General features: G+C 37.0%; 1 protein-coding gene across 2 annotated transcripts in view; it reads right to left on the bottom strand.

The window, feature by feature from the left end:
• Positions 1-54: 54 nt before the first annotated feature.
• SPA2_4 (component of the polarisome) overlaps positions 55-19,952 on the bottom strand; it is a 49,355-nt gene continuing 29,457 nt past the window's right edge. Inside the window, exons 11-18 of one of the 2 annotated variants that reach the window (XM_051217799.1) lie at positions 18,564-18,678; positions 17,406-17,537; positions 16,255-16,365; positions 11,246-11,446; positions 9,123-9,410; positions 5,776-5,938; positions 1,372-1,706; positions 55-240 (exon numbers count right to left, since the gene is read on the bottom strand). In XM_051217799.1, coding sequence (XP_051064222.1) covers positions 133-240; positions 1,372-1,706; positions 5,776-5,938; positions 9,123-9,410; positions 11,246-11,446; positions 16,255-16,365; positions 17,406-17,537; positions 18,564-18,678 — 1,453 coding nt within the window. In that variant the 3' untranslated portion in view covers positions 55-132. Of the gene's footprint in view, positions 241-1,371; positions 1,707-5,775; positions 5,939-9,122; positions 9,411-10,805; positions 11,141-11,245; positions 11,447-16,254; positions 16,366-17,405; positions 17,538-18,563; positions 18,679-19,952 lie in introns of those variants that run through there. The other variant, XM_051217800.1, reaches the window with a different exon arrangement.

Here is a 19,952-nt window from a genome sequence, read left to right as displayed (position 1 = left end):
GCACATTTTTAAACTACTGATTAGTAATATAAATATTAATACGGAAAAAACTCATTTCATATATTAAAAATTTAATTACGAAATAATGATATACATTAAATCAAGCATAATACCCATGTAAATTGTTCAGTATTATTCTTCAGTAGTATATTTTTCATTTACAAAAAATATGGTGACAATCTCAACTAAATCGTTTAATTTCATTGAAAATTCTTCTATTAACTTCTTTGAAAAAGGATACTAGAAGGATTAGTTTTTCAAAAGAAAAAGAAAATTAGTAATCCATGGAAATAATGATTAAAACTAAGGGTAAATTAGTTCTTAACTTAAAAAGGGTTTACAAATGAACAAATTTAACTGTCTATGATATCAACTGTCAGTCAGTCAGCTACACCATAGGACCAGGCACATATATGTATCGGTTCAAGTGTATACACTGACGCCATTGTGATCGATTTACAGTCATGTCACCCAGAGTCTCCAAACATTGATTACGATAGTCATGTGGACCCCAACCAAGTAGTCTGTATCTACCAACATGATCATATTTACTTACTTACTTATGTACGCCTTCTACTCCTAATGGAGCCCGGATAAAGGAGGAGGGTTGGGAATGGGGTTAGCGACCCCATCCCGTAGAAAACCAACTCACTAAAAAAACGCTTACCAGAAAAAAATTATTGAAACATGACCATGTACACTAATAATAATCATTCGTTCATTAGTGACTAATTTGGAGAAGTAATTCTGGAGTTCTAATAAGAAACTGTCACTAGTTCAGCTCAACAATATTAGGTGTGAGGTAGGGTCTCATCAATCAAATTGGAAAATGACCAGGTTAATATCCCTCATTGATTGACATTACAGATATCATGAGTGAAATGTGAAATTGAGGGATGTTGAAAATTATAACTGTTGAAAAACCTGAAAGTTCTATGTTTACGTAGTGGATAACGCGATGGCATTTGATACTAACGGTACTGAGTTTGAGTTCTAGAGTGAACATCAACTTTGAGATAAGTCGATAAGTCTAAAATACAACGAAACACATGTCATGCATTTCACTGTTAGCCACTATCTATCCTTATATCCTATTATAGGGGTTGTGGAGATTATTACATTTTTGACTGAGATCATGAATCGATTGATGTTAGACCACCTTTGGAAACCTGAAAGCACTGAACGGCTGTTTCTTCCTATTGTGAGACTCCTCCGTGGCAGTGCGCATCCACAATCCCGCCCGCGCGATTCCATGTTTACCTTCTAAAACATCTATCTAATACTTCACAATTCTTAATAAAAATTTATAAATTGAATTCAGTAGTTGAATGATTTCCGGATAAATGAACATTGGAATTATATGACACTTACATCTTTCAATAGTCTTTCACATTGTCTAGGCCATTTTGTTAAATTGTCCATATATGAATTCATAGTGAATTTTGAAAGAAGTCCACATTGATTGAATTGTTTCGTTTTATTATGGAATGAATTGATCGGTTCACTTTTTGTTAAGTCGATATGATCAGGATCATCAGGACCATGATCTTTAATATCAATAGTGAGATCTTGTTGATCATTATGATGATTATCATTATCTAGAAATGTTAATTTCTCTAAATCATTTAATGATAAACATAGAATTTCAGCTGCTTTCATTTTAGCTACATATAAACTATCTTGACTTATTGTAGACTTTGGATTATCTAAAAAAACAACGACAAAAAATCAACTGTAAATTAAATACAAGAGAAAGAGAAGTTAAAAGTAGGTTTTTTGATTGAGATCATGAACCGATTGATGTTAGACCATCACAATTGAAAACCTGGAAGCACTGGACGGCCGTTTCGTCCTATTGTGGGACTCCTCAGCAGTGCGCATCCACGGTCCCTCTCGCGGGATTCGAACACAGGGTCTTCGGTCGCGCGTTCTAGTGAGAAGCCGTGACCAATGGAGCTAATCCTTATCGGGTAGAGACAGGTATCTACCTCAGTACAACGGAAGTTGGTCGCGCAATTTCGTGGATTGGTTGGTGTTAGAAACTATCACCATTGGATGCCGGCTCAGTGGTCCAGTTGGTTAAGCGTTCGCACGCGAGACAGAAGGCCCTGTGTTCGAATCCCGCGAGCGCGACCGTGGATGCGCACTGCTGAGGAGTCCCACAATAGGACGAGACGGCCGTCCAGTGCTTTCAGGTCTTCAATTGTGATGGTCTAACATCAATCAGTCCATGATCTCAATCAAAAACTTAATAATCTCCACAACCCCTATACTAGTAAATGTAGATTATTTTCAGAGAAGGAGGATTGAATATCCGGCGCTTTAAATGGGTTGGCGGATACGGGAGTTCACTTAAGGGAAAATAATAGTTACTGATAGTTTTAACTAAGTCGTCCCCAAATGTCCTTATACGACTGAGAGTGGGGAGAGTCAGCTCTCTCTCACGCTCTACAAACGCTCTCACATGGACATGTGTATACAACCGCTGATCAGGGCAGTCCAACTCACTACCTTCTGAAGGTGGGGTATTGCTTACGAAATTGAGAGGACGAAAAGCAAATTTCTGGCGCTATAACTGGGTTGGTGGACATGGAAGATCCATCTAGGGGAGTTGGAAAGGAAGTGGCGTATGAACTAGTCGTTTATCACCGGCTACCATAGAACTGCATCTCCTCACGTTGTTCCACTGCCTTATGGATCAGACCTTTCTGTTGAAGGCTCTGGTCGTGACCCCCTAAGAAAACTACCTGTTTCGATTTTGGCACCCGGGTAGTTTTTCAGTCCTCATAAAAATCGAATGATCTACGTGGCGCATATGTATTCTATACCCCTTTCTTCCAATGTTTATGTGTTTAAATAAATAAGTGAAATAAATAGATTTTATTCAGCATAAGAGTTTGTGGAGATGTTCGAATGTTATTAAGATTATTAACCAAAATTGTAAATTGATTGAATTTAGACATGTACACTATTGATTGACCACTTAGTGATATGATTTGAGCGTACACTGAGAAACTTGATCCTTAGAGGGTTCATGTATATTCCCCGTTGTGTTGTAGTTCCTTATTAGGATAGAATAGTTTTATGATGTTCCCCCTCCCCTCCGCTTTTCAGTGGTTGTCTAATTTTTGTCCATTCGTAACCTTAGTAAACGTAAGACAGATCTCTTAGAATTTAATCCACTGTCAAAATATACAAATCAAATGTTGATAGTTTCATTTCGTTATATTCGTAAGAATACTTTTATGTTATTAATTGTATACTCAATCACATGTGTTTATTACTCAATTGTGTGCTACAAACAACCTATTTATGATTAAATTGCAGATTTTTATTGAGATCATGAACAGATCCAAGTAAGACAACCATTAAAAACCTAGAAGTACTGGACACTGACTTCGTCCTAGTGAAGAACTCGTCAGTAATGTGTATCCATGGTAATGCAAAATAGAGTCTGATTCAGAGTATTTTATCTCTCGTGAGAACGCATAACCACTTAGTCAACGGTGTTTATGTCTAACTTCAATCGATTCATAATATTGTATAATGATCTTCTATTGTCTTCGATGTGTAACTTTCTCATACCCAACACGACTGAACTCTACTGGTCACGCGCTCTTATTAGGACTCTGGAAATGTACTCTCGAAGCTAGTCATTACCAAGCACATAATTGATTTATCATTCATACCACGCTGTAATCTTGTGATTGATACAAATTATCATGTTCTTAAGTCATTTATTTAGAAAATTTATTGACTATTATTCTCTGATTGTATGTAATCAAGATAGAAGGAACTTGCATTGACTGATACGTTTCACCACACTTAGTGGCCAGAATGATCACACGAATGTCATTAGTGTTAGTTAACATATTTGTGGATTCAGCAACTTATCGATTTTATTAAATGAGCATACAGAAGTTGAAGTTGATTACAGTCTGCGGTTAGTGAACCTGAAGACTTTCGGTAGAATATGTTTTAAATTTTTGCTTTACTTTAGGATAGCTGAGAGGCAGCATAAAAATATTTCCAATATGGGAAAATATATGTTCTGACTTCTCAATTGAATAAATGAAAGATATTTAGATCTTGTTACTAAAGTCAATCAGGGAGTTATCCTCGTATAGAGTAGTCTCTACGGTACATTCGGAAGAAGGAGTTTTGGTGGAGAATATAATAATTTAATAGTTAAATTCATGAATCAATTAAACCTAGACCATTATTGAAAACCTGACAGCACTGGACGGCTGTATCGTCGTAGTATGAGATTCCTTAATAGTGTTCATCCATGATCCCGTTTGCAGGATTCGAACACGGGATCTATCAGTCTCGAGAGCGAACGCTCAACCTGTAGACCACTAACTTGACAGGTCATAATAATAACAATAATAAAACTTCGCTTAGACTAGTCAAATGAATATTCCTGCTACGGTTGAAGCTATCAAAAGTTCACTTGGTCTGCGAACGAGAACAAAGACTCAGTGACCAAAGACCAGTAGGCTAGTTATTTGTTGCGTCCCAGCTCCGCTAACTAAAGGGAGAAGTCCAAGCTGGAATGGAGAAGTATATTCTGCAAAACAGCCAGAAACTAGCGATCACAACAAACACAATTCAAAACCTATATATACAGTACAAAACCGTTATTGGGGAGAGTTACCAAATAGCATAGTAAAAGACGCAACAGACCAATAGCATCTAAAATATTTCCCAAGTGGGAAATACGACATGAAGGTGACAAGAGCGCCTTTGGCGCGAAAACAACGAAATTCAAATTTTCTAGATAAAATTACAGAATTAGGTCCTTTCCCAAGTGATTTCTGGGGATCTAACGTCCACAACAATTCCACAATGAAAATGTAATTATTCTTTGCCTCCAACTATTCACCGTAATTGATTTAAATAAAAAGGAAATGTAACAGTAAAGAATGTTCAACCTTAAAAAGAAGCAACCGACTTTATTCCTTAATGCCCCTCACATCACTATTGAAACTACATCGGATTGCATTCCTTTTGTTCAAAGTTTGGAATGTTTGAATTTGTCTTTAAATTCAATTTTGCCGGTAATCAGAATGCGGAACATTTAAATTTGAAGGAATGAAAGATTAAATAGAACAAATTTAAGTGAGAGATGAAAGGAATGAGTGTGTGTGTGTGTGTGTGTGAAAGAGAGAGATGGTGGAAGAGAAATACTTTGAATTAATGATTATAAGATAAACGATGGTAATAGTTGTAAGTAACTCATGGAAAATAATGGTAGATGGCAGTGTCATTTCGTGGACTGATTAATGTTAAACACCGGTTCAGTGGTTTAGAGGTTAAGAGTTCACGCGCGAGACAGATAGATCCTAGGTTCGAACCCTGCGGGGCGGGATTTTGGATGCGTATTGTTACTGAGATGTCCCATACTAGGATGAAATGGCTATTCAGTCTTTCCAGGTTTTCCATAGTGACCTAACTTTAACTGACTCATGAATTCAACTATTGAAATTACTACAATCTCCCACAACCCCCCCCCCTCTTTCTGATAATAGATACTTAACAATAATACACAATACAATTAAACTGATAAAATGATCATTTAATTTTGATTGAAACCATGAGTCGATTGAAGCTAGACCACCATGGAAAACCTGGAAGCACTGGATGGCTGTTTCGTCCTAGTATGGGACTCCACAACAGTGCATCAACAGCGCATCCACGATCCTGCACCCCACGAGATTCAAACCCAGGACCTATCATTTAATTAATAATACATTAACATGAATCTACACTTACCATTATCTGATGTTGTATATTTGTTACATAATTCATTTGTTGTATTGACCATAGTTGTCATCATTAGTGGATGATTACGTAATTGATAAATCGTTTTAATGGTTTTAATTAATTCATTTGCTAATATTAAAATGAATTTTTCTAAATGGTCAATACGATTATTCTTTTGGATAAGAAAAAACGAGATAATACAAACTATAAATTAGTAGCATGTATAATTTATTAGTAGTATATGTATATTGTCGATGGGTTGATTTGATCTTATTATATCCTGATGAGAATAATGAACGACCACAGATGCCTTAGAAATATTGCTAGCATCTGCTGAGATCACCGCGTAAGTAATAGTGAGGTTAGACGTAGGGTATTAGAGAATGATGATAGTAAATCAGTTGATGAAGTTGTGAATCTTCATCGACTGAGATGGTCGTGCAACGTGGTACGTATGCCTGAACATTGATTACCACGATACACAATACGTTACGTTCGGGGATGGTTGTAAGAAAGTTAGGGGTGGCCTAACCAAAATGTGGCATCAATGCTTGAAGACACTAACTTCTAGTCTGAGCCAGGTTAGTAAATCTGGTGTTGAGCTTGTTTTGCTAATGCGGTATAGCAACTTGGACCGATGCGTATATGCGCCTGGTCCTATGTTGTAGCTCACTGACTGACTAAACTGTTGGGATCGATTTCTGAACTTATTCTATACATATAATTTTTATTGTGTCACTGTTAAGTAGCTAAACTATCTGCATATTCATGTTCCTTTTATTATAAGCTACACTTCGAGTTATAGACTATCATTATACGATTTACCATTTTTGAGTTATGGCCAGTCTATGAATTACTATCTCCCACATTCACAGCCACATTTGGTTAGATCTTGTATCAATATTATTTCCTAATTTATGATGTGATGTGGTCAGGTTGGTTTGTATATAAACCCAGTTTGTTTGAAATACATGATTCATATCGCGGAGGCTGAGATTGATGTTCTGGACCGAACAGGCACGGCTAGATAGAAAGAAGGACTGATAAAGACTGTAGATTGCTTGTACAGATTAATGCGTTACTAGTCCGGTTGATAAGTCACTATTCTCTAATTGGCGATATCACAACATCATATATTCATAGGGGCAAAAGATCACATAATATAACAGATCTAGTTATTTATTACAAGTTATTGAGAATAGATGGAGTAAGGCTATCAGTGAAATTCGTCTTATTAAGAGGCTCATCACCTGAGTGTAACTGTATTCAAATGAATGAATGAATGAAATTAAGTTTTGACAAAACTTAAACTGTGACCAATCATTATATTGGCATCATCTTTATTGAATAAGTTGTTAGCTCTTTTTGAATAAGTTGCTAAATGGATATCACATAAGCAGCTAATGTGAAAGATGCTGGGTTTGAGTCCTAGTGATACAAAGTCATCAATCTATACACATTGACATAGGTAAATATCATTAAGAAACAGGTTATCACAGATAGTATGTATGAAAGGAATATTAGAATTGTTGATTGAGAGGTAAATGAACAATGTATTCATTTAGGGCATCGTAACTGATAATGAACTTTATTACACAAATTCTCCAACCATTAATTGTATTTATTATACATACCTTAATCAAGCAGTCTACATTAGTTCATAGAGTCCTCATCCATAATTCTGAACCTTATCGGTAGATGTAGATTGCCTGATTGATGTATGTGTAATAAATATGATTAATGGTTGAAGAATTTTTGTAATAAAATTCATTATCAGTTGCGATGCCATAGATGAATACACTCTTCATTTTCCTCTCGACAAACAATTCTAATATGACGAGACTATAATTTATGGACTAACCAATCAGAGGCGTCTGAAGGATTTCAAGGTCACGGTGCCACATACGAAAAGTTCATAGCGGATCTTGGAGAAAACATGATAATTGAGCGGCTACAACAAATAGGAATACTAAGAAATTTCTTTTATTTGTGAATGAGGTAATCAAATGCCTTGTGGACCTTGTGCGGACTATCATGATGATGTTGTCTTTCGATGTAATATATGTTGAAGGAAAAAGTCTGTTAGAATAGGATCCAGATCAAGACCAAGGCGAACTGGATAATAAAAGCACCAGTAACACTGGCTTCAGCCGGGCAATACAGTATATACGGATGATTGGAGAGCAAACAGATGCCTACATAGAATGGTTATATGCATCGTGTCGTTTTTCACAGGCGGCATTCTGTGGATCCAGCGACCGGAGTGCACACAAATAATATTAAAGCTATGTGCTTGTTGATTGCTGATTGATTTGAGTGCCAAGCTTCTAGAAATCCTCTGATGTTTTTGGAGTTGCCTGTATCCTAAATTTTCACATTTTTCCAGTCGAATGTGTGTCCACAGTTGTCCACGTGCAATAATATAAGTGAGGAAGTATCATGGCGTTCGACTGCTGATTGAAGTTCATGTAGGCGAAGGCGAAGAGGGCGTCCACTTTGTCTGATGTAGTGTTTTTCTCAGTTGGCACAATTTATTTTGTAGATGATGTTCGGTTTGTCTTCTTTTGTCATTTCATCTTTTGGTTTTCATAAGATTGATTGTAGGGATTTTGTTGGTTTGTGTGCCACACCTATCCCGAAGGTTTTCAGCGGTTTCGTTGCAGTTTCTGATCTGCCTTTTATGTATGGTAGGGCGATCCTTTTGTTAATTTCTGTGCTTGACTTAGGTTCTGACGCTGCGTGGGTTGGTATTTTTTGATGAAGTGGAATGGGTAGCCATTTTTTTGAAATACGTCTTTCAATTATTTCTCTTCAGAGAACAAAACAGAGAGTTTTTGCTATCTTATCATAGCTCCAGAGGTCGACTATTATGAAGCCATATAGATGAGTTTCTAACCTTGACAAGTTTTGAACCATGTAAAAGAACTGTATTCATTTCAATAGTTGAAATCATGAGTCGATTGAAACTAGACCACCATGAAAAACCTTCAAGCACTGTACGACCGTTTCGTCCTATTATGGGACTCTTCACCAGTGCATATCCACAACCTCACCATGCGGAATTCGAACCCAGGACCTATCAGTCTCATACGCGAACGCTTAACCACTAAACCACTGAGCTCACTTGGCATCCAACAATGTTAATATCTACTTTCAACTAATCCACAAAATTGAGCAATATATCCATCATTGTCATCAGTCAGTTCCTATCTTACTTCAACTCTTCGATCTTCATGTCAAATCTATTGTTACTTTATATGAACCGTTTTCTGATTGGCTAATGTTTTTCAAGGTCAATTAAAGGTCGTTCAAAGGTCATCATACTCGCGCCAATGAATGATATTTATATTACTTACAGCACAAATACGATTGAATGGTTTCATTGGTTTTATTAATTGATTCTCTGATTGTTCTATGAGAAAATTTTTTTCATTTTTCAATTTTTGTAAATTTAAAAAATCCGCTTTTAATTGATTTAATTGATTCATTAAATGATGATGAGATTGTTTTAATTGATTAAAATTTTCTAGAAGATTCTTTTTTTCATGAATTAAAGTAGTTAATTGAATATGTTGACATTTTTTAGTTTGTTTTAATTGAAATTCAGAGAATTTTAAAGTTTCATTTATTTTTTCTTTAGTTAACTAAAACAAAAAATAAAAGAAAAGAAAGTCAGATTCTAAGTAGTGGGTGACCTGTGGGAGAGAGAGGGAGAAAAAGGTCAAAGTGACCTTGAGAGAGCACACTTACTTACTTACTTACTTACTTACTTACTTACTTACTTACTTACTTACTTACTTACTTACTTACTTACTTACTTCACTTACTTACTTACTTACTTACTTACTTACTACTTACTTACTTACTCACTTTACTCACTTACTCACTCACTCACTCACTCACTCACTCACTCACTTCACTACTTCACTCACTCACTCACTCACTCACTCACTTCACTCACTCACTCACTCACTCACTCACTTCACTCACTCACTCACTCACTCACTCACTCACTCACCTCACTCACCTCACTCACTCACTACTCACTCACTCACTCACTCACTCACTCACTTCACTCACTCACTTCACTCACTCACTCACTTACTACTTCACTACTCACTCACTTACACTCACTCACTCACTCACTCACTCACTTCACTACCTCACTCACTTCACTCACTCACTTCACTACCCACTCACTTCACTCACTCACTCACTCTCACTCCACTCACTCACTCACTCACTCACCACTTACTCACTCACCTACTTACTCACCACTTCACTCACTCACTCACTCACTCACTCACTCACTCACTCACTCACTCACTCACTCACTCACTCCACTCACTCACTCACTCACTCACTCACTCACTTCACTCACTCACTTACTTACTCACTCACTCACTCACCACTCACTCACTCACTCACTTCACTCACTCACTCACTTCACTCACTCACTCACTCACTCACTACTTCACTCACTCACTCACCACTCACTACTCACTCACTCACTCACTTACTCACTTACTTACTTACTTACTTACTTACTTACTTACTTACTTACTTACTTACTTACTTACTTACTTACTTACTTACTTACTTACTTACTTACTTACTTACTTACTTACTTACTTACTTACTTACTTACTTATACCTGTTATCTTCTAGGGGAGCATATGCCGTCGACCAACATTCTCTAACTCACTCTGTCATGGAGCCATCCTATTTAATGCTATCCCAATTGTTGTTCATTCTTCTTGTGACTATTTCCATTTCTCGGTGTAATGTGTTCTTTGGCCTTCCTTTTCACCTTCAGTCTTGAGGATTCCAAGTGATGAGAGCTTGCCTTGTGACACAGTTGAGTGCTTTCCTCAATGTGTGTCCTATCCACTTCTAGCGCTTCTTACTGATTTCTTGCTACGATGGGATTTGGTTTGTTCTCTCCCACAGTAGGTTGTTGCTGATAATGTAGGAATGCTTTGCCAATCCGCACCGTTACGTCTGCATCGGGTCCTCCTTGTCGATTAATGTTGCCTCACAGATACGTGAAACTTCCCACGTCTTCCAGAGTTTCTTCATCAAGTGTGATTAGTTTGGCGTTCTACGTGTTTATTTAAGGATCTTGCTTTCCCCTTTGTGTGTGCTGAGGCCTACTAGTGCAAAGGCTGCTGCTACACGAGTTGTCTTCATCTGCATTTCTTCGTGTCTATGAGAGAGAAGGGTCAGGTCATCTTAAAATTCCAGATCGTCTAATTGATTCTGAGCTATCCAATGTATTTCGTGCTTTCCCTTAGATGTCGAAGTCTTCATAATCCAGTTGACTACCAGAAGAAAGAGAAAAAAGAGGAGGAGCATTGTCTGACTCCAATCCTCACTTGGAATACATCTGTTAGCTGTCTTATATTAGTCAACATGAAATACAATTCATTACAAAACATTTCTATATTATAATCATTATATAATTTATAAACTGGCTTACTAAATCATTTCGAAGATCTATTTGTTCAGCAAGTACACATTGAAGACGTATTTTCAATTCTTCAATATATTGACGTCGACGTTTTGTTTCATTTTCAAGTGTATTAATTTTATTCTTCATGTTGTTATGTTCAATTCGTTTACGATCTATTGCTTCTTGAAGTTGATGGATAATATTATCAGAGAATTCTTTTATGAATTTCTACACACAAAAAAAATATGTGCGATCATCTTTGATAGCATCTTCAAAAATGTTAGCCAATCAGAGATCAATTAATATAGAAGATTAATCGGCAAAACTCTAAATTATGGACGACCTTTGAATGAGTCTTAAGTGACTGAGAAATATTAGCCAGTCAGAAGGTAGTCGGTATAGAGTAAAGATATACGGTACAAAATCAAAGAATTAAGATGACTACACTTCTTTTATATGGTTCAAAAACTTGTCAAGATTAGAAAGAGGTTCAGAGGTTCTAAAATCCTAATGCATACAGCAGAGCAAATCATCCATACGGCTACAGAATATTCGGCATCTGGAGCCATGATAAAGTCTCAAGAACTCTTTCAGCCTCCACCTCATAGCTTCAATATTGTTTATGTGCACTCCGACTGTTGAGTACACAAAATGCCATTTGTGGATAACGACATGATGCACATAACCAAGCCTATAGAGTAGTCTGTACGCTCTCCAAACATCCGTACACATTGTAGTACCTGACTGCAGCCAATGTTACTGGTGCTTTTATCATTCAGTTCGCAAAAATTGTCGTAAATTGCCGCAGTTAGGAATTATATGTGGGGTTTTCATCACGAACTGATATCAGCCATAATGCAAGAAATTTATTTAGCCAAATAGATGGAGGGCTTTCACGTTAAAATCCTAGATCTATGATCTATACCTGATTGATTCGTTCACAAATTATAGTCTCGCCCTTATACTTGTTATAGCCACTCAATTATCACATTTTGTACAAAATTCCCTGTAAACCGATCGTATGTTAACATTAAGTACTGAAGTTGGTGCCGTAACCTTAAAATCTCTCAGACGCTTCTGAGTGGCTCGTCCATAAATTAGAGTCTCGCCGATTAATCTATTATAGAGCCTACAAAGTTGTGAATACTAGAGATAGGTTTAACTATTTAGGTATCATAATAAATATGGTATAGAATTTCAACTGTGTAATTTGACAATAATCGACCTTTGGAACTGTAATAAGGTCATAGAAATGTTTTTAATCTTGAATACTCCTATTCTATGTTGTTCGTGCAGACGACCATTTTCTAATCTACCTTTTGTGAACGATAGCACTATGAAGAGGGATAAATCTAAATAGTCGATTAAATGGTTGTACCTAGTTGGACATACTCTTTTATAACTGGTACTAACGTTATTGGCTGGTAGTTTCTGATGTTTTGAAAATGTTCTTTCTGTAATGTTATATCACGTATATCGAAGACCTGATAAGTTGATTCAGAGAACTGTTGTTTACCCAATATTCTTGTATACTTCTTGCTCTATTAAAAATCTACTATTCCGGACGACCGTTTCATCAATTTCCACTCTTCTTCTGATAGCTCTGAACGATAGATTTAAATGCATTATCTTTGTATCGGTTGTATCTCTGCAACACTTATACCATTGAATAATTGTAGGTTCAGTAACATAAGGAAACGTTTCAGTCGGTGTCAGTGATTCTCTCACGATCTAATTGAGAAGAATCAGCATAATTTGCCGGAATGATGATTGGAAACAATCAAAAAATACTTCCGTTCTCGCAGATTCTTGTTTCCAACACATATTGCATCGAAATGATTACAGTGGTCTTGAGTGTTGTTAGAGGTATGAGGGCGGTTATCACTTCCCGGTTGCCCACACTGTAGAAGGGTTCTTCTGGAGGTACCTGAGAAAGAAATTGGATTAGAGGTGGTCTTAGTGACCTGGGAGCGTGACCGCAGTGCCCAAGGTACAACTGCTTGAGGTCGGTCACACACCATTTTGTGAGTAATTTTCGTGTTAGCTCCACACTTGTTGAGATGCGCATCCCTAGAGTCGACCTTTTCTAACCCCACTCCTCCTTGTAGGAAGGCAGCATCGCTGTTATGCCGGTTATCTGAAGGAAACACCTTACTGCTGTCACACCTCTGTACAGTCAGCATTACGAGTTCGCCTTCGGACCTTGGGTTTTTTGCCTTTGGTATTACCGCTCTTCAACCGAGATGTCCGACATGGTAGGACCTTGAGGGACGGTTGTTCCAGCCAGTATAGCTCGGTTGCTTCATCACGATAGGCAAGCCCGACCACCACGTCAAGGTAGCAACAACGGTCGGGTGCATCGAAATACTGCATAATTGTGATAGCCCATGTATTACCAAACCACTTGAAATTCTCAATCATAAATAATGGAGTTTTTGAAAATTCCTGTTGTTATAATCATCTTTGAAACCAGCGATAAATCAATCGCAGATACGGATTTTACATTTATACATTGAACATGACCTTGAGTTTGCTCAGTAGATTATGATTTGCTCGTCCATGAAATATAATCGCGCTATTCTTTCACTCAACATACAGTGTGTTTGTTGGACTGTGCGGCTCAATGATGACAAAACAGCATGACTAGCGTCATGAACTATCTCATCAGTAAATCAATTCTTTCAGGACGCCAGAGAAGTCTTATTGTATAATACTAAACATTAGTGGATATACAGTATCTCAACTTCACTTGAGTTTGTACACATTTAATTTTGTTAAAACGTTCACCTAACTTATTTAACAGACAGTATCGTTCGGTCAGTAAAATTTTTCTATATGCTTGTATGATCATTATCGTATTTCTATGAACATGTATGCTTGATCACGTCTTACAGCCTACACTCATATCGCTCTAACTAGCTTAAATGTTAAGCGACGATAGATAGTGGCCAGCAGTGGAATCCAGGACGCGCGTTACGTCCAATTCGCGACTGGTTAGATGGATATACCTGCATCTCGGAGTTGATGTTCACGAGATGGTGTTTGAAGAGAAGGACATTGGGTTCGAGTTTTAAATGAAACGAAACGCGCGTCCTGGATTCCGATGCTAGCCGCTATCCATCTTTGTTCAAAATGCTTGTGAATTAAGGCAATATGCACAGGATGCATATATGCCAATAATAGACTAATCAACTGCAGTCCTAAATAACAATGGGAAGATGCAAGTAACAGAATACCAAGTAAGTTTTAGCATAAATGTTAGTTGCTTAAATCATTCAACGACTCATTAACCTCACTGTATATAAATGTGCTTCTTAAGTTCTATTAATGCTCTCACTCACATGCATTTGTATTCTCACTTCTGTTCCTATTCACTTCGTGTCCCTGAGGTCTTGTGATCTGTGCCATACAATAATAAACTGTGATCATTGTATGGTCTTTAGAAACTTACCGTTGAGAGTTATCTAGTGAAGAAATTATCCCAAAGATACATTGTAGTGAACAAGAACCCAAGTGGGGACAATCGATTGTATTGGAATCCAAAATTACAGAATCACTTAGTAAAATCTGAGAACCATACAGTAAATACTTCATTTGCAAAATGTCAATCAATCGTCTCAGACTTCATTATTCTTTCAAATCCACACTAATCATTGTCTGTTCTCGTTCTCTTTCCTTTGACCTTCCTAATCTTTTTACTTACTTACTTACGCCTGTTACTCACAATGGAGCATAGACCGCCGACCAGCATTCTCCAACCCACTTTGTCATGGGCCATTTTTTCTAATTCCATCCAATTCTTGTTCGTATTTCTCATGTCTATCTCCATTTCCCGGCTTAACTTGATCTTTGGCCTTCCTCTTCTCCGTTGGCCTTGAGGGTCTCATGTGAGGGCTTGTCTTGTGACGCAGTTGGGTGCTTTCCTCAATGTGTGTCCTATCCACTTCCAGCACTTTTTCCTGATTTATTCCTCTGCTGGGATCTGGTTTGTTCTCTCCCACAGTACGTTGTTGCTAGTAGTGTCCGGCCAACTGATCTGAAGTATTTTGCGTAAACAACTGTTAATAAACACTTGTATCTTCTGGATGATGACTCTCGTAGTTCTCCAGGTTTCCGCCCCATACAATAGAACTGTCTTGACATTTGTATTGAAGATTGTGAATTTGGTGTTGGTTGACAGACAGTTGTTTTGAGTTCCAGATGTTCTTCAGTTGTAAATACACTTCGCTTGTTTTATCAATCCGCGCTTTCACATCTGCATCAGATCCATCATGTTCATCAATGATGCTGCCTAAATATGTAAAGGTTTTTACATCTTCTAAATCGTCTCCGTCAATTTTGATTGGATTGGTGCATTCTGTGTTGTATCGGAGAATCTTGATTTTCTCTTTGTGTATATTGAGACCTACTCCTGCTGAGGCTGCTGCTACACTAGTCGTCTTCTCCTGCATTTGTTGTTGCGTTTGCGACAGGAGGGCCAGATCATCTGCGAAGATTAGATCGTCCAACTGCATCCTAGATGTCGGCTGTATTCCGTGTTTCCCATCAGATGTTGACGTCTTCATGATCCAGACAATCACCAGGAGAAAGAGAAAGGGTGAGAGTAAGCAACCTTGCCTGACACCGGTCTTTACTTCGAACGAGTCTGTGAGCTGTCCTCTCTTAATCTTCTACTGCTAGGTATCTCACTTTCGATTGATGATACATACTATTTTATGTCTATGGACATCAGTAGCACACACTACACTCGTCTTTAATACAGTCATTCCTGCGGTGGTTCTGCTCACAACAACCATATTATAATTAGTAAGATATGAAGTATGTGGAGAGGATTCAATTTAAAATTAGCTTACACCATAGACAACTGTATCTCATCAATAAGCTATTGTAAATTACACTTCTCTAGTACAATTATCTCTATCAACAACCATGTAAATTCATGAACACGAAATGGATCATATCTGTTTACATTTGTACTGTATAGTAAGAAGAATGTTTCAAACAAGGTGGAGAGTATAAAGCACATTCTTACTTACTTTAAAATTCATATTTTCCAATGATTGTGATGTGTTATTCTCAGATTGATTATTATCTATATTCAATTGTTTGATGGTGTCATGTAATTTGATTAAATGCATTTTAATACTCTGGAAATTAAAAATATACACAGATATAAATGTATTTTAACACAACATTACAGAAACTTTTAGTAAAATTTGAGCACCCAAAATGCCTTGGTATGGTCGAGTATGGGGAGGGTCAGTACCCCTCTCCAAATGCTCTCACATGACCATCTGCATGCAACCACTGATCAAAGAAGTCCTACTCACTGCCTTCTCACACCACGGATGTTGTCTACTGAATTGAGAGGACAAAAAGCAAATGTCCGGCGCTTTAACCAGATTGGTGGATATGGATTCTAAACTAATAGTGCATATGGAGTCCAGGGTCGTGAAAGAATGGATGTCGTATGGACCAATCGTTGATCACCGGCTACCATGGGACTTCATCTCCTAACATTGCTCTACTGCTTTGTGAAATAGACCTTTAGGTTGAAGGCTCCGGGTGTGATCCCCTAAGAAAACTATCTGCTTCGGTTTGGGCACTGGGGTAGTATCATAGCCACCACAGAAATCAAGTGATTTGTGTGGCGAATATGTATTCGGTACCCCTTTCTATCAATATTTATGTGTTCACATAAATGAATAAAACAGATGCAAATGGATTCGTTGAAACATTCTAAATTTATGCTGATAGTTCTTTACTCCAATCTGACATATACTACTTAATAAAGCTGTTAATATAATTTGCATTTTTATTCATTTGTAAAGTTTCTTTTAAGTGTGTAGTACACAATTAAAACATACTGATTATGTTCACTTGGTATTGTTTACTTGAATCTTCAGATTGATGTTTAGCATTGCAATTGATCAGTCCCTTATTGGTACATGTATTGCATCTATATTGCCTTACATCACAAGCTTTTTAAGCAAAGATGGATATTGGCTAGTATTGGAATCTAGAACACACGTTTCGTCCCATATGAGACTCATCAGTAGTTGGTTAATCGATCAATTACAGTTATAAACATCAATGAAAAGATTTAAACAAACAATACTAAATGATCATAACAAAAGGAATTCATCGGTAAATGAACAATATTTATTACTAACGTATATTTTCTTACCTCAATTGTACGTTTAGTTCGAATATTTTGTTTACGACTTCTATGTAACATATTACTTAATGATTCAATTACATTATTCAATTCATGATTTGATTGTTCCGCTGTTAATTTCAATTTTCTCATAACTTGATACTATACAAAATTATAATGAATGTGTTATAAGTAGTGTGTATATTGTCATAGTAACCATTGATTATAAATATAAAATGATTGAGATTAATTAGGTTAACTACTGATCACTGGATAGTGATCAACGTCATGTGTGTCATGTCCTTCTTTAGTGCATATCAAATGCTATCGACCAAGTTGCAATGTGGCCACTAGTCTAGGTGACTTAACATTGCATGTAATATGTTGAGATAAGATGGTGGTTGGAGATAGTCAACAAGAAAAACCTGGACCCGGGTTTCGCGCTACTTGGCACTCGCCAACAAGGTGTACCTGTAATCTTGAGGGAACTAGTGCTCCCTAACGAATTCGATCCCATGTCATCCAGCTTTATAGTTAGAGACGTTACCCCTAGGCTATCCGGGCAGCGACCGACCTCCTGTTAACTACTGACAATTTATTGTGTTCTACGATCTAATTCGGTTAGCAGTACATACAGAGATAGTAGAGAAGATTTTTAGTTCGGGTGGATAAATTTGACGGAGTTTTATTCTCTGAGTTGGATGATTTGGTCGTGGAGATTTCATCGTTCTCCTGAACGACATCATCTGATTGGTTCATACGCTTAGGATCCTTCAGCCCTTACACACCATTAGTTTGGAACCAGGGTTTTCTAACTCCGCTAAATGAATCCTCCATATCCACAAACCCGGTTAAAGCGTCAGATATTCGTTTTTCGTCGTCTCAATTTAGTAACCAACATCTCGACCTTGAGAAAGCAGTGAGTAGGACTTCCCTATCAGCGGTTGTATGTACGTGACCATATGAGAGTATTTAGAGAGGGAGAGCTGACTTTCTTCATACTAGGTCTTACCAAGGCATTTGGAGGCTTACATCCAAAAACGGCTGGTTATCTTAGTTTTGAATATTATATTCAAGTGTTACTGTGAAGATAAGGATAAAGACACCCATTATGAATTCCATTATTACCCACTAAGTCCAGTTAAAGAACTCATCAAGGTATCTAAGATATAAAAATAAATTTCATACCTGTTGTATTAATGAATTATAACGTTGATTCAATAATTCATAAGAACATTGAATTTCTGATAAATGAGGTATGGTATTTTGTGCTTTGAGTAATTCAATAGCACGTTTCCTTGATCTATATATACATATGTATTAAACAAAAAATAAAAAAAAAAGAAACAAAGTTCAAAGATAGTTCCCATCACGGACTGAGAAAGAGAGAGAGTTAAAAATGGCAATTAGTTTGAAATTGATTGTTACCATGACAACAACAAGGTAACATACCAAGTAGAAGTCCAGAACCTCTAACATTTAAGTGTATATAACAAATTTCACTATTTCACTGTATCTTTCATCTGGGTGAGACTATAATTTATGGACGACCTTTGAACGAATCTCAAGTGACCTTGAGAAGTATTAGTCAATCAGCAAACAGTCAGTATAGAGTAAAAATATGTTATACAGAACCAAGGAAGTAAAGTGGATACACTTCTTATACGTGGTTCAATAACTTGTCAAGGTTAGAAAGAGGTTCAGAGGTTCTAAAATCCTAATGCATACAGCAGAGCAAATCATCCATACAGCGACAGAATAGTCGACCTCTGGAGTCATGATAAAGTTTCAAATACTCTTTCAGCCTCCACCTCATAGCTTCAATATTGTTTATGTGCACTCCGGTTGTTGAGTGTACAAAATGCCACTTGTGGATGACGACTCGATGCACATAAACAAGTCTATGTAGGAGTGTGTACGCTCTCCAAACATCCGTACACATTGTAGTACCTGACTGCAGCCAATGTTACTGGTGCTTTTATTATTCAGTTCACAATAATTGTCATAATTTGCCTTAGTTAGGAATTATATAAAGGGTTTTCATCACGAACTGATATCACCTATAATGCCAGAAATCTATTTAGCAAAGTGCATGAAAGGCTTTCGTGTTAAAATCCGAGATTTATTATCTTATACCTGATTGATTCGTCCATAAATTATAGTTTCGCCGTTTTATTTGTTATAGCCGTTCAATTATCACGTTTCGTACAAAATTCCCTGTGAACCGATCGTATGTTAGCATTAAGTTCTGAAGTTGGCGCCGTGACCTTGAAATCTCTCAGACGCTTCTGATTGGCTCGTTCATAAATTAGAGTCTCGCGAGAAATAATCATTCAGTGCTCTCTAATCTGATATGATCTCTTCAACAGATGTTAGCGTATGATGAACATCATCATTATATTATCACAAGTTATTAAAATGTAAACCATATAGTCATTGAGATTTCGTTCAATAATATTCAGTCATTATGAAAGCCAATTTGATTCGACATTTCTAAACACGGTACACTCATGAGTTTATTAACTTGGCGTGTATCAGGAATCACAATATGAATTTTTTTAAACCATTATCTTAATA

Source organism: Schistosoma haematobium, chromosome 7 (assembly GCF_000699445.3).
Source record: "Schistosoma haematobium chromosome 7, whole genome shotgun sequence".
Classification (NCBI taxonomy): Eukaryota; Metazoa; Platyhelminthes; class Trematoda; order Strigeidida; family Schistosomatidae; genus Schistosoma; species Schistosoma haematobium.
This window is presented reverse-complemented; position numbering and strand designations above follow the sequence as displayed.